This window comes from Leguminivora glycinivorella, chromosome 14 (genome assembly GCF_023078275.1).
Source record: "Leguminivora glycinivorella isolate SPB_JAAS2020 chromosome 14, LegGlyc_1.1, whole genome shotgun sequence".
NCBI classification, from domain to species: Eukaryota; Metazoa; Arthropoda; class Insecta; order Lepidoptera; family Tortricidae; genus Leguminivora; species Leguminivora glycinivorella.
The window spans coordinates 1,188,390-1,201,794 of record NC_062984.1 but is presented as its reverse complement, the minus strand read 5'-3'; the positions used below and the strand labels follow the sequence as shown (position 1 = coordinate 1,201,794).

The window sequence follows — 13,405 nt, the reverse complement described above, 5'->3', positions numbered from 1 at the left end:
TTCCGTTGTAAGCCTATTATATCAACAATTTCAATGAATATGTAAATGATTTTAAACTGAATTCGAATGTCATTAGATGAAGAAGTGCTGACGCGCCCTGGTGAAGGCCAAATTCGAACTTACTATATTCCATCTTAGAAAATCTTTAACCAATTCTTTGACCGAGCAGTGTGTTTCCACCATAACGGCCTAGCCACGACAATTAAATGGTCTAAGGCGGCGAGCGGGGCGGCTGGGCTGCGCGGGAAACGCACGCGGGCGCTAGCCATGCCACGTACTTTTAGAAGCGGCGGCAGGGCCTAGGAGCGGCCAGAACGTTTTCATATTTAAAAACATGTTTTTTACTGTCGAATATGACTCTAAAGTGCATAGAATGCTTTAATTAGTCAATTACGTCTTGTACAAGAGAATATGTGTGATGACTAAGTACATGGAATTTATTTTATGGCTAGTTAAATGATACTTAATATAAATAAACACTTAGAAAAAAATTAGGAGTAAATACGAATAAATACTTTACAAAAATATGTTTGAAAACATTATTACATACTACATACGCGAAAGTACAATTCAATTTTCATTAAATAAAGGTTTCGGGTTCAAGACGCTCATAATAAAAACAAAAAGTTTTGTTTCGCGCGGAATCGCTAGCCCCATCTAGCCGCCTAGGCCGGTCGCGCCGCTGTAATGTCGTGGCGGTGCGGGCGCGGCGCGCTACAGTTGTTCTCGTCGCGCGCCGCCCCGCGCGCCGCTCCCGCGGGTAGGCCCGTAAAAACCCGCGCGCGATTTCGAACAGCGGCAAGGTCGTGGCATGCCTGGCGCGCGCTGCGTTTTTGTTTTTGTGACTTACCGCTTGCCGCTGCCGCAAGACGCCTTAGACCATTGTCGTGGCTAGGCCGTAACTAAATGGTTCCCAATAATTTTATGACAGCTAAGTGCATTTTCACATTATCCGATCCGATATCGGATGTAGGGCCGATATTCCATACATTCAAGACGACATCTTTGATTTTTGCCTTTTGAAATCCTTCCGACATCCGATATCGGATCGGATATTGTGAAAACGTACTAATTGCTTGTAGGTTTTGAAAGGATTGGAAGTTTCTTAAATGTTGACAAGTTCATATCTACTCGTAGGTGGTAATTAATAATTATGGAGTCATAAACTTGACCGTTTTCCCGGTCACGTGATAGTACCTAATTAGGTACTAATGAGTTAACTACTGTTTATTACTTATCAGTTATAGTTTACACGCATGTTATAATCGCGTGTGCAACAACGTGGTACACCTTTTTTAGATAGTAAATACTTGGGTATTCGAATTTACGAGACTTATACTGGTATCGAATATGCAACATTAGCTAGCCATTCACGTACGGATCTGTCCAGCGGACACATCCGTCCGTGTGTGGAGAGAAATAGACACGGATTTTCCCGCCGGGTATACCCGTCCGCTGCCCGTGCTCAAAAACAACGGACCGGGTACGGGCCGGGCACCGGGCAGATCCGTCGGCTGCCGCGTGTGTGTAGCGCGGATGTGCCCGCTGGATCGCACCTTTTGTTAATAGATCATTTCTTTTTTTTGCCAATATTTTTTTTTATTGTTTTAGGGAATTTTAGGTCAATTGTACTCAGAATCACGAGTATTTTCAATTTCACTGGGAGACAAAATTTCCATACATTTTTGTTACTTTCCTCTTTTGTTACCCCATACAACATGTACGGAAAATGGTAACAAAATAATAAAAAAATTATGGGACAATTTTTTTTACTACTAGGATTGAAAAGGCTAGTAATTCTGAGTAGAAATAGCACTTTTTTTTTCAAAAATATCACACTTCATAAAATTGGCAAAAAAAGAAATGCTCAAATTTAGCAAGGATATCTCCAACTCGGATTTGTCCGCTGTGCAAGCTGCGGATCAGATCCGAGTCTTGCCCGGCTGACCAATCCGTACGTGTATGGCTAATCGCGGATCAATCCGAAGCTTGCCCGGCGGACAAATCTGTACGTGTATGGCTAGCTATTATTGCAAAAGTTGAGGTCTTTTTGCTACTTTTAAGGTCTTTCTTCTAAAAATAATGACATTGTAGGGACCACAAATTCAAAGTTGGTATTTTTAATGAGCTTGGTAAACACGAGAGATTCCATTGATAAAGATTGTGAGATGCAGCTTTTTGGCCCCGTAGCCGACTGGCATTTCTGCGATGCGGAACGCTGCAGAAAGTAGTCTGGCTCTGTTGCGCCAATACGCAAGAGCGATAGAGATAGATAGCTACGAAAGATATATTATCGTGAGCGTTTCGCAAATGTTTGTGCATTCGGCTACGCACATAGGTAACTTACTGATTTGTTCTAACACGTCACAATAACTAATTGTAGTATAAAAAATCGCCACCCCCCTTTGATTTCTTATCTGTTATAATTTGTACCCTATTGTAAGGTATTAAGGTTTAAATTATGTAGTGTATTTCACTGGTCAAAAAGTCACAAACTCTTTCCATTGGTAGATAATGTAAATAAGTGACCGCTTCTCGGGTGTATTCCAAAATAGGCCTAGGCATGCTCAACCTCCGGCGAACGCGATAGTACTTACCTGGGCCTTTTGTACATGCTGTCAAATGCTGGTATGAATAGTCCGAAGTCGTCATATCCAGTGTTCTCTGTATACACCCAGGTGCCGCCGACTTGTGCAGCCTGTTCCAACACGTCCACTTGGGACACGCAGCTCTCTGTTGTGTCTTACTGACTTGTTCTAACACGTGACATATCTGAGACTCTTGTACATGCTGGTATGTATGGGCAGTCCGAAGTCGTCATATCCAGTGCACTGGAACATGTTCTCTGTATACACCCAGGTGTCGCCGACTTGTGCAGCCTGTTCCAACACGTCCACTTGGGACACGCAGCTCTCTGATGTGTCTTTACTGACTTGTTCTAACACGTGACATACCTGAGACTCTTGTACATGCTGGTATGTATGGGCAGTCCGAAGTCGTCATATCCAGTGTTCTCTGTATAGATTCAGGTGCCGCCGACTTGTGCCGCCTGTTCCAACACGTCCACTTGGGACACGCAGCTCTCTGTTGTGTCTTACTGACTTGTTCTAACACGTGACATACCTGAGACTCTTGTACATGCTGGTATGTATGGGCAGTCCGAAGTCGTCATATCCAGTGTTCTCTGTATAGACCCAGGTGCCGCCGACTTGTGCAGCCTGTTCCAACACGTCCACTTGGGACACGCAGCTCTCGGTGAGCAGGTGTCGGGCCGCGCAGAGACCCGCCGCTCCAGCGCCCACTACGCAGACTCGGGACATTGCTGGAATGAGAAAGTTTCTGGTTAGGAATAAAGCTTTGGCCACAGTATAATAAAGTCTACTATCGTACAGTATGGCCACTCCCGCTCCCCGCTGAAAGTGCCGCCCACCCCCTCTCGGTTACCTCACAGTTACCGTCTGTCAAAAACGCGAACAGTCGACCTGTCATATGTCATATCTCACTCATACAAGCATGGTACGCGTTCACTTACACGAGCTTAGAATGTGTCAAATGTGTGCTAGGAACGCGCCTCTTTCATATATTGGATTTGGCTCTCTCTGGGGCCCATGGCCCATTTATCGAAGCAATTTACAATTTACAAGCGGTAGTCAATGTCTAATATGACAAGTTGAAAATAGACTTCCGCTTGTAACTTGTAACTTTCAGTTTTGAGAAATGGGCCCCGGTAGTCATAGAATTCATATATTCATTCAGTCACTTAGTCATAGAATTTCAAGGGGAGTGATGGGGTCCATATAACTAAAATGTAAGCGAAAAATTTTCTACGGCATTAACGGTAATTTGATGGACATTCAAGATTTGAGAAAGTCATACGGTGAAGGTATGGAACTACGGAAGGAACAAAATTCGTCCATGATAAATAACCAGATTTTTTACAAAAAATTGACCTTTAGTTTTGAGTGCAAAGTCTATACAGAATTGTTTAATCCGACTGTAGTTTTATTTAGAGAATTAAGTATATTAAGTAGGTATAGGTAAACTTGTTTAGTTATTATGATAGCACCGTTCATCGTCCCATGATTACTGTTCCCAACGTGCTTTATATTGCCGCAGAACTTCTATCGGGCGAAGTCATAATATTTACGTTCAACACGGGGACTACCGAATCTTTCCATCCGTCTCAAGGTATCATTACACAATAAACTGATTGTATGTAAATCTTACAGCATGATACATAAGGTTTTAATTGTTAAAAATATGGGTAAAGTGCAGAAGAGCAAGCGAAATCGAGTTGCCAAGCGGATTGACTCTTTGACCGTAAAGGTTGAACTTTGAATAGATATTTTCTTAGTTACATCAGAGCATTCAGAGCATTTACCTTGAGCGTTTGACGTTCTTGATACGTTACCCGATAGCGCGATCGTCACAGAAAATGAAATTTATTGTGTATGGAGAAAGGGATAGCGCTTCCAAAAGATTACCTACGCTAAGGACTCAGTTAAATAAAGTAGAGGAACAAACAATTTACGAGTAGGTATCCGATGTAAGACATAGATTGTATGGTATGGCTATTTGGTCTTCTGCTTAGGGTTATGTTTCTAGCTGATCAGATTTTTATCTGATTTACGTCACCTTTAAAAGTTTCTTTTACTAAAGTCTTGATAGGGTTGGGTTGGTAATTTAATTGTGTATAGGTTAGTATTTTCCATGTCACACCATATTTTGCAAGTGTTTCAGTAAATTATCGTAACAGAGGCAGTTAAGATGTTTAGAGGTCATTGACGATAAACATAAATCATTTCTAGGTTCATACAAACTTCATCTGGAAGCTAATACTTTGAGTATTTTGATTGACGTTTGTCTTACAAAAACATCTAAAGGTCATCTCGATGATTCTGTTGGTACTTGGTGGTTCATTCAAGTCTCAATTACTACGAAATTAGGCAACATTCGTGATTACAGTTACCAGGCCAGCAGAGTTGAGCAAGAGTTATCTTGTTTGATTCAAGAACTTTGACTCAGTGACGCGGCTGTCGACATGGTGATAGTATAGTATACTTATTACAATGTAAGTAATTATCTGATTAATGAAACTTTGCTTAAGTTACACGCGAAACTTATCACTTACTGTAACGTTTGATAGAAATAGGGTAAAGTGAGGTAAACGCCCCAGAGTTCGACATGTTAATGCCTAAATAGTTGACCCTCTTATCTATTGCTAATGTCGAGTTTATTTGTACTAGTACTAGAACAGGGGTGAATACTCGATCGTCTACTTTAGGCACCTAATAGCACTACTGAGGCAACATAAATATACCTACTCTACTTAACAAAAAAACAATGATTTACAAAATGTTTGAAGTAGGTATGTATGGAAGGAATGGGCTAGCCACCCGTCACTGCTATATTAGTTTCGTTACCTTTCAACCCCTTTATTGCCAAAAGCGGCTCTGGAACTTTAGCAGTTTCATATGCTTTACCTATCCCCTTTGGGAATGTAGGCAGTGTATGTGTGTTAGAGTATAGAACTGAAGCTGAAAATAGAGTAGTTTTCCCTACGACCGAAAGTAAGTATAAGCACACAATATTTCTACGACATATGTACATAATAAAGGTCCTTTAAAAATTAATTTAAAAAAAAATGTACATAAATTGTTTTGAATGAACACGATTGTGATTGATGGATCGTGTCCAATTCTAATTCGAATGCATCTTTCAGTACGGCAGACGCTATGGCATTACAAACTTGACAGCAACAGCTTGCAGACTATTCACACACTATAAGATAGACACTAGATAGTTTCTGCAGTACTATTTTTTTTTTATGGGATAGGAGGCAAACGAGCAGACGGGTCGCCTGATGGTAAGCGATCACCGCCACCCATGGACACCCGAAACACCAGAGGTGTTGGAGGTGCGTTGCGGCCTTTAAGATGGGTGTACGCTCTTTTCTTGAAGATTTGAAGCGACTCGCCCTGGCTTCGCGTGGCGTGTTTTTATTAGAATGAATCGGAATATCTTTTGTAAGTAAGAAATGAGTTATTTTCTCTCCTCACTGTTTTCCCATTGCATACGTATTCCGGAATCTCAGGTGGTTGAGGTTCATTGTACAAACACATACATACACAATACACATCCTATAGTATACATAACATAAACAAACTTAGGCTCTGTATTCCCAAAACGGATGAACAAAGCACATGAAACTGCTAAAGTTTTTGTTGCACTCATATAAACGTATATTTATTAACTACAGTGAAACCTGGATAAGTGAGACTTCAAGGGGCGAAAGAATTTGTGTCACTTAAAGAGGTATTCCATTTATAAAGGGTCTCAGTTAGACAGGTAAAATAAAATATTTGTCTCATTTACAGAGGGTATCACTAACATAATAAGGGGTTAAAATAAAAGTAACCTAAATCGTGATAAGATAATAAAATTCAGTGACGACAGGTTGCCAGATCGCCCATACGAACACAAGGTAAAAATGTGAGTGTGCACGGGGAAACGTCCCACTTTGTCGATTGCTATAAAACCGCTTTGTCAATGGTAACCGACAAAGTGAGACGTTTTAGTAAACACACTCACAAATAATCATCATCATCCTCCTTGCGATATCCCGCCATATTGCCACGGCTCATGGGAGCCTGGGGTCCGCTTTGACAACTAATCCCTTGGCTTAGGCACTAGTTTATACGAAAGCGACTGCTATCTGACCTTCCAACCCGAAGGGTAACTAGGCCTTATTGGGATTAGTCCGGTTTCCTCACGATGTTTTCCTTCACCGAAAAGCGACTGGCAAATATCAAATGACATTTCGCATATAAGTTCCGAAAAACTCATTGATACGAGCCGGGTACGCTTTTACCGCTAGGCTACCAGAGCGCTAGGCTACGCGGCAAAAATAATATTAGTAAGGTACAGCGGGCCAAATCTCGACTGGGGGGTAATTGTAACTGATCCATTTTTTCCATTATTACACTATGATGTTGAGTGCTACATGTATCCACTGAACATACCTACCATATGTAACCGTGTCTATTTTTTTATTTTTTTATTTATTTATTTATTTAATAATGCAAACATTGTAAAACATGGAAAAAATGGACTAGTTACATTTGCCCCCCACCCCAGTCGAGATTTGCTCTCCGCTGTACCTTAAATATTATCTACAAAAAACAGTGTGTAGATTGATTATAAAACGTTTGGTGAATTAGAAATGTTTTTGGATGTTTGCCACCTTGTGAGTGCCATCAAATCACATACTGTTATGTTACCGAAAGTGAAATAAGCTATTATACTAAGTACCTATGTATGGTGTTATTCGAGGGTGATAATATTGATAATGACCTTTAAAGCTCGGCCACACATGCGCATTTTGAGAGCGTAGGCGGAGCGTCAGCGGAGCGCATCGATAGCGGTGCGCCGGACGAACGCTGGCGTTGCGCCCAGCGGACGCCGGCGGGAACTAACGAGCGCGCATTGCGAGCGGAACGCCAGCGTTCGTCCGGCGCACAGCTATCATTGCGCTCCGCTAACGCTACGCTATCAAAACGCTTTATGTGTGGCGGAGGCTTTAGTCTAAAAATAAATGACTGTCACCAGTAGACCTTGATATTATCTTCATAGAAAGTTGTATGTATAACGTAATACTGAGTATATTTGCAAATTAGCATTATGCCTGTTATAGAGTTTCATTAAAATATTTATTAACACGAGGAAGTCATAAAGCGTAAAGGTAACTTGGAAACATTTTCCATAAGGACAATGATATTGATAGAGAATGTTGAACGAATCCATATACCTAAAGTGTGGAAAAATAACTGATTGTCAATGTCGTCAAGCGAATAACATGCGTTCAGGCAATAACAAACATCTTCTATTCATTTCTAATATGTGATAGTGATCAAATAACGTCATCTCGTAAATTAACATGACGGCGTAATTAAATGTAAACATGTATCTAAGCAAACTTAAATGTACATACCCTGCCAATATGTCATCCCATAGTCACCAAAAATTACGACAGTACGGACGGGCAGAAATAGTAATCTTAAGTATAATCAATCAATCAATCAAACCAACTTTTACTTTTGAGGTCATAATGAAGACTTTTTATTATGGGACCATTGCTGATCGCCAAAAAATATGGCTGTTAAATTTGACTGACGTATAACGACGCTCGTTTCTATGGGACAATATTTTTTTTCCCTATTTCAGCATTGGAACCATAAATCCCAGAATAAAAGTTCTTCGTTATAACTTGAAAAGTCACTAGCAAAGTTTGGCTAGTAGGTAGGTACCTACAAAATCATCCTGTACCTACTTTCGTTGTTGCTAAGCCTGCATTATAATAATAATTGTTAGCCATTCAAGACCAAGTCATTGCCACCCGAAATTATAGGAAACACATAACCAAAGAATTAGCCCAACAAACTGATACATGTAGACATTGCAATAGTGCCCCCGAAACGATTCAACATATAACAGGTGCATGCAAATCTATTGTACAGACAGATTATAAACATCGCCATGATCAAGTTGCATCCATAATTCACCAGTACCTAGCTCATAAATACAAATTTGTAGAAAAACAGTCACCATATTATAAGTATAAACCATCCGTAATTCATGAAAATAGACAACACAAGCTATACTGGGACCGTACAATTATTACCGACCGAACAGTTCACTTCAATAGACCAGACATCACCTTTTTTGATAAGACCACTAAAACCATATTCATAATTGATATAGCTATACCGAACACACATAACATCCAATCCACGATCAACGAAAAATTAGCAAAATACAGAGATTTAGCAATAGAACTCAGACGCCAGTGGCGAGCCAGCACCGTACATATAGTCCCCATAGTAATGTCCACCACGGGAGTTGTTCCTAAAACATTAAGCAACAGCCTAGAGACTCTACGCATTCCAACCCAAGTCATATACACTCTTCAAAAAGCCACAATACTCAACACATGTCGAATAACAAGGAAATTTATGACTTCGTCTATGATCACAGAAAATACCACTCAGTAACTATTTATTATGCTTGGCTATGGCCCGCATAATAAAATAAAACCCTTTAAAAAAGGAGAAAACGAAAGAAAATCATAATAATAAAGCCTTTAATATTCCCTTAAACTTAACCTAGTTACATATATACTTATTTTAAAGTTAAATATAAATTATAGGGACCCCTTTTCTAGGGTATCTATAGGCCTCCTCCAGCACCTTCCACCTCGTTCTATCTTTGGCAACTGTTAGCCAGTTTTTGCCGGTAAGCTTGGTGATGTCATCCGCCCATCTTTGTCGTGGATGTCCAGTTTTTCTTTTCCCAGATGGACCTTCCCATTTCGTGACGGCGAGCCTGCATTATGGGCATTCTATTTATGCTTTGATATATAGAATAAGTAAGATGAGTAGATGACTGTTCTAGGACGACTGTTGAGGACGGCTATTCGGCCTAGGTCCTCATCATGTGAGGTCATCATGTCATGTAAACATGTTTTTACTAATAAAATAAAATAAAACCATATTGAGGTTCAAAATTGCCTATTGGTATTGACAGATTCTTTGAAATCACTAATCACTATACTTGTGCAATGTCACTTTATCACAAAACCTTAATTAAACCGAAAATTGTTTACGCGTACTTATTGAGTGGGAGTCGGACAAACAAGCGCGCGATAAGACCGAATCTATCCGGATCGTGCTAGTGCCTGTTTACTTTATCGATGTATCAAGAAAATGTGCAGGATGCAGTGATTGGGTCAATAAGGAAGTTAAATAGAAAATCTGTGAAGCTATTCATGAATGAATGAATGATATCTTATGAGACAGTTATGTCATTGGGAATATATGGAGAAAGTTGACAGAACCCTCCAACAATGTATATTAGGCGTCATCCATATATTACGTCACAGTGTAAGGGGGAGGGGGGGGTCATACTAAATGTGACAATCCCTGTTAAAGGGATACAAAAAAGCGTGACATAGGGGGGGGGAGGGGTCCAAAAACCTGAAATTTGGTGTGACGTAATATGTGGATGATCCCTTAGTAGCTTTTGCCCGCGGCTTCGCTCGCATTAGAAAGAGACAAAAAATAGCCTATGTCACTCTCCATCCCTTCAACTATCTCCACTTAAAAAATCACGTCAATTCGTCACTCCGTTTTGCCGTGAAAGACGGACAAACAAACAGACACACACAATTTCCCATTTATAATATTAGTCTGTTCTGGTTCCGTAGCCTTGGTGGGGCAATGGCATTTTTGCGACGCTAAACGATAACGTAACGCCGCGAAAGGTAGGCTGGCTCTGTCGCGCCAATACGCAAGGGCGATAGAGATAGATATCTAAGAGCGTTTCGTTTCGTGAGCGTTTCGTGAGCGTTTGTGCCATTCGGCTACGCACCCTGCATGTAGTAAATAAATGTAAACATGAAGGTACCTAAATGAAAACTTACACGGCGAAAAGAAGTAAGTAGGTTTAAAAAGATCGCTCAGTGACAGTTCGCTTGGTTTTGTATTTAGTTGGGTTAACCAACAAATGTTATAACTACCCGATAATTTTCAAATTATTTGTTTACCTTTTTCTAATAAGTACTTAGGACAGATTATAGTAGTAGAAATATAACATAATGTTCCGAGACATTCGAGCTACGGAGATTTTAACTTCATTTAACAATACTACATTCATCACAGAAATGTTATTTATGAAGATGCAAGTGTAAACGAATAAAATAGCCAGTGTTTGTATGACAAAATATTAGCTGCAGATTTCCCCAACGAAGGCCACATAAGGCCGAAGGCCGCATATAATTATGAAACGTCAGAAAAATAGGAGCAGCTTAGCAGGTTTGTTTTACCATGACCATGACACTGATTTCCGAAGACTTCGTCTTCTGAGGCAAATGATCGATAAAAATTCACACTTTAACAAGTCTCTCGAAGGTCAAAATAACGAAATTATACCCAAATCCATTTTTCTTTCGTTCAATCCACTTTCGTTTCGGAGGTCGCGGGTTCTAACCCCGGCTCGCACCAATGAGTTTTTCGGAATTTACGTGCGAAAAGTCATTTGATATTTGCCAGTCGCTTTTCGGTGCAGGAAAACATCGTGAGGAAAGCGGACTAATTCCAATAAGGTCTAGTTACCCTTCGGGTTGGAAGGTCAGATGGCAGTCGCTTTCTTAAAACTAGTGCCTATGCCAAATCTTGGGATTAGTTATCAAAGCGGACCCCAGGCTCCCATGAGCCATGGCAAATGCCGGGATAACGCAAGGAGGATGATGACCCAAATCCATTTTTTTGTAAATGTAAATAATTTGACCACAATGTAGCGATGCAATCTGGGTCCTAGGTATATTTTTAAATCAAGAGTGAGGACATTTTTTGGGTAAATAGCTTGCTTGCTTCATCCTAGAGATAGAGGCTATGATCCAAATTAATGTAGACTGGAAATAGACATGCAGTAGGCCTAGCACATGATGGCCGCGGGAGTATGTCGCCGCGAGATAGATGCCACGTCTTCTTCTAACTGTATTAATGACATAAGGACGGGTAGTCTATCTCGCGGCGACATACTCCCGCGGCCATCATGTGCTACGCCTACTGGAACTCCCTAAGCAAGAGACCTAATAAATAAACCCTGTGCGAGTTTCGAAAGCTTTCCAGATATTCGCTAATGCTCTGTTAAATCAGCAACTAATACACTGTATCTAGTCTAGTTCTACCGGAAGTACTAAGTAATAGTCTAGCGACACTATATTTACTAACAGTCGTTCGGAAATCGAAGGCCGAAAGGCAGGTCGCGTCAACATCACATGACGCCGGTCGTTCACACCGGTTGCCTAAGCCTAAGGCCCCTGTCAGTTAGGTGCCTAATAATTGCCTAGATAGGTATATACCTAGGTTATTTAGGTACACTCTAAATTCATGGCATATTAGTGCCGGTAGCCTATCAGTGAGGTATGGAGTTTCAAATGAGATTGCGGCGTTAAACCCAGCACTTTTGATACAAAAATAAAAAAAACCGGTCAAGTCCAAGTCGAACTCGCCCACCGAGGGTTCCGTATCCGTACAAATTTTCAATAGGTAGGTACTTAGTTAAAACTATCTCGTTTCTCATAATGTATCACTCTAAAGACTTTGCCTAGTTGTGACGTCAGACAATGCCTGTGCTAGCGTACTCCGAAAATCAAGAAATGCAGCGTGGCGCGGGGGATGCGTTAGTGCGTTTTCACATTATCCGATCCGATATCAGATGTCGGACCGATATCCCATACATTCCAGGCGCCATCTTGGATTCTATTGAAATCCTTCCGACATCCGATATCGGATCGGATAATGTGAAATCGGACTTATTCCAAAGGGGTCTTCCTATAAACCTGTCGACGCGGAGATGGCTCAAGTATGAAGTGAAGACACTTAGGAGTCGGAGAGCCGCGATTTTTAGTAAAACTCGAAGTACTAATGAGTTTTACTAGTTAAAAACTAGATTTTTAACTAGTAAAACTCATTAGTATGGCTGACATTTGATCTTAGACGTCATTCGAAAAAGGCGCGAAAATTACACTAATTTGATCAACATTCTACACGAGGGTTATAAAATATAAGTAAGAACTTAGTTTGAAGCTGAAACATTGTTAACTGTGTTATTTTAAATCGAAATAAATGTAATTAGAGAAAATAAGATTTAGCGGTTATCCATAGGTTTACAAACGTTATAGGACGTGTAATTTTAATGCACTTACTAGGTTTTGATTTAGGACACCCGATATATGTAATATGTAGTTATTTGTATTTATCGGATTATTTCGATCGGATATTATCGGATTATCACGTATGTAATAAAAAAAATGTATTTGGTACGAAGGTAAATATATAAAAAAAATACTTACCGAATAAATTAATTAAAAAATTCCAAACAAACACAAAACTCACAAAAAACACTTCCGCTTTTCAACTGAATAAATTAATGTAATATTTCCTAAACTGTATAATACTTTGATAATTACTAGGGATGTTATTATGTGCACGAGCGCAGAGCAAATGTCGTGAGGAACGTCTCGCGTCGTTTTATATTGGATACGCGTACGAGTGTTATTATAGATCATTTCATTCAATATGGCGCGCAGACAAATACACCATTTAATGCTACGAGAATACGAACTATGCGCGCGTCTTTTTAAATGGCACTACGGCTTTCGGGACGAGTGATAGATATTGTAGCTTGTTTTTTAAGTTTAATTGGTTTATTAATTTTAGTTATTTGTGGCATAATAATTTTCACGTGTAAAGATTAAATACCTAATTTATCGAAGGTCAACTGAGAGCTGGCGAATTTACTGATTTCAGTAGGTATTTTCTCGATTGGTAAGTTTTATTCTTTT

The 13,405-nt window shown here is 40.1% G+C and overlaps 1 protein-coding gene across 3 annotated transcripts in view; it reads right to left on the bottom strand.

Moving 5' to 3' along the window:
* The window catches only part of LOC125233471 (senecionine N-oxygenase), a 29,302-nt gene extending 16,227 nt beyond the window's left edge, over positions 1–13,075 (bottom strand). The window contains exons 1-2 of one of the 3 annotated variants that reach the window (XM_048139509.1): positions 12,914–13,075; positions 3,124–3,322 (exon numbers count right to left, since the gene is read on the bottom strand). In XM_048139509.1, coding sequence (XP_047995466.1) covers positions 3,124–3,320 — 197 coding nt within the window. In that variant the 5' untranslated portion in view covers positions 3,321–3,322; positions 12,914–13,075. Of the gene's footprint in view, positions 1–2,772; positions 2,824–2,954; positions 3,102–3,123; positions 3,323–12,913 lie in introns of those variants that run through there. The other 2 variants (XM_048139511.1, XM_048139510.1) reach the window with 2 other exon arrangements.
* Positions 13,076–13,405: the final 330 nt, after the last annotated feature.